Source organism: Oncorhynchus mykiss, chromosome 5 (assembly GCF_057628025.1).
Source record: "Oncorhynchus mykiss isolate SJ-2025 chromosome 5, ASM5762802v1, whole genome shotgun sequence".
Taxonomy (NCBI): domain Eukaryota; kingdom Metazoa; phylum Chordata; class Actinopteri; order Salmoniformes; family Salmonidae; genus Oncorhynchus; species Oncorhynchus mykiss.
Window position 1 is genome coordinate 7,910,001 of NC_143026.1, and position 2,500 is coordinate 7,912,500.

General features: G+C 44.2%; 1 protein-coding gene across 1 annotated transcript in view; it reads right to left on the minus strand.

Moving 5' to 3' along the window:
- The window catches only part of LOC110523137 (pre-B-cell leukemia transcription factor 3), a 118,826-nt gene that overhangs the window by 41,496 nt on the left and 74,830 nt on the right, over positions 1-2,500 (minus strand). The window contains 1 exon segment of the mRNA XM_036976689.2: positions 2,241-2,431. Coding sequence (XP_036832584.2) covers positions 2,241-2,431 — 191 coding nt within the window.

Sequence of the window (2,500 nt, forward strand, 5' to 3'; positions counted from 1 at the left end):
TACTACATATATTCCACATTTTTACAAATTGAACCCAGAGGAAAAACTAAGAATACTCATGGGCGAAGGAGCAATGGCTCCTCTTGCAGCCAAATATGTATTTTCCTGCCATAGCCTGAGGGACACTGAATAATAACATCTGCATAGTAAACAGTAATTTACTTATTATTACTATTATTGTTATTACTATAATTATTAATGTTTACTGTAGACTGTTACCATTTTATTGTATTTATTTTTGTATTATTATTTACTACCATTTTATATTATTATTTGCTATCATTTACAATTTTGTTACAATGTATATTGTATACATTGTTGCTTTGGCAATATTGACACAATGTTTTTCATGCCAATAAAGCAGCTTGAATTTGAATTTGAATTTGAGAGAGAGAATGAGAGACAGAGAGAGAGAGAGAATGAGAGACAGAGAGAGAGAGAGAATGAGAGAGAGAGAGAGAGAATGAGAGACAGAGAGAGAGAGAGAGAATGAGAGACAGAGAGAGAGAGAATGAGAGACAGAGAGACAGAGAGAGAGAGAGAGAATGAGAGACAGAGAGAGAGAGAGAGAATGAGAGACAGAGAGAGAGAATGAGAGACAGAGACAGAGAGAGAATGAGAGACAGAGACAGAGAGAGAATGAGAGACAGAGAGAGAGAGAGAATGAGAGACAGAGAGAGAGAGAATGAGAGACAGAGAGAGAGAGAGAATGAGAGACAGAGAGAGAGAGAGAATGAGAGGAGAGAGAGAGAGAGAATGAGAGGAGAGAGAGAGAATGAGAGACAGAGAGAGAGAGAGAGAATGAGAGACAGAGAGAGAGAATGAGAGACAGAGACAGAGAGAGAATGAGAGACAGAGAGAGAGAGAGAATGAGAGACAGAGAGAGAGAGAATGAGAGACAGAGAGAGAGAGAGAATGAGAGACAGAGAGAGAGAATGAGAGACAGAGACAGAGAGAGAATGAGAGACAGAGAGAGAGAGAATGAGAGACAGAGAGAGAGAGAGAATGAGAGACAGAGAGAGAGAGAGAATGAGAGACAGAGAGAGAGAGAGAATGAGAGACAGAGAGAGAGAGAGAATGAGAGACAGAGAGAGAGAGAGAATGAGAGACAGAGAGAGAGAGAGAATGAGAGGAGAGAGAGAATGAGAGACAGAGAGAGAATGAGAGGAGAGAGAGAGAGAGAATGAGAGGAGAGAGAGAGAGAATGAGAGACAGAGAGAGAGAGAGAATGAGAGGAGAGAGAGAGAGAGAATGAGAGACAGAGAGAGAGAGAGAATGAGAGACAGAGAGAGAGAGAGAATGAGAGACAGAGAGAGAGAGAGAATGAGAGACAGAGAGAGAGAGAGAATGAGAGACAGAGAGAGAGAGAGAATGAGAGACAGAGAGAGAGAGAGAATGAGAGACAGAGAGAGAGAGAGAATGAGAGACAGAGAGAGAGAGAGAATGAGAGACAGAGAGAGAGAGAGAATGAGAGGAGAGAGAGAGAGAGAATGAGAGACAGAGAGAGAGAGAGAGAGAGAGAGAGAGACAGAGAGAGAGAGAGAGAGAGAGAGACAGAGAGAGAGAGAGAGAGAGAGACAGAGAGAGAGAGAGAATGAGAGGAGAGAGAGAGAGAGAATGAGAGACAGAGAGAGAGAGAGAGAGAGAGAGAGAGACAGAGAGAGAGAGAGAGAGAGAGAGACAGAGAGAGAGAGAGAGAGAGAGAGAGAGAGAGAGAGAGAATGAGAGGAGAGAGAAGGCAATGAATATTAAATACATTGAATAGACCTGCAGATGTCAAAACTGACTCATCAATCTATTCTAACTGGACTAACAGCTCCTTCTAGCCTACCTGGCCTTCTGAGGTCACAAGGCCCATTTCAAATGAGCACCGGACAGACATTAATACAAGTATATTACAGGAAACAGTACAGACCAACTACCAGGCATGTGCCACTTCCTCAGGATCCCCCAGTGTCTCTGTGAGCATGTCTCTCTCTCTCTCTCAAACCCAGGAATATCCCACAGTTCTCACCTACCATCTCATGGCCTATAACAGAAGGCTTTAGACTGTCTAGGTGGGTTCTCATTTCCCCCCGACTCCAGTGATGGTGATTGAGTGGCTTAACAGGCTGTTCCTCATTAATGGTAAACTAAAACACACTCCAGAATAGAGAGGTGTTTTAGATGTAAATTACACACTAACACACTTAAGACAATCAGTCTTAATGCACATACATCCTACACACACACACACTCACCTGGCGTCGAGGAACCTGGAGCGTAGGATCATGACGGCCTCACAGGTGCTCTGTTTAAGCTGCATCTGAATGGAGCTGAACTTGCGGTGGATGATGCCCACCATGCGCTCGATCTCCTTGGGAGAGATGGGCCGCGTGCGGCTCTGCTCCCTCAGCAGGTTCATCACGTGAGTGGTGAACTCATTACACGCCTGCGGAGAGGGGAGGGATGTCGTGGGAAGCTCAACAGTAACCAGGACTGGAAACCACGTGGGTGATAT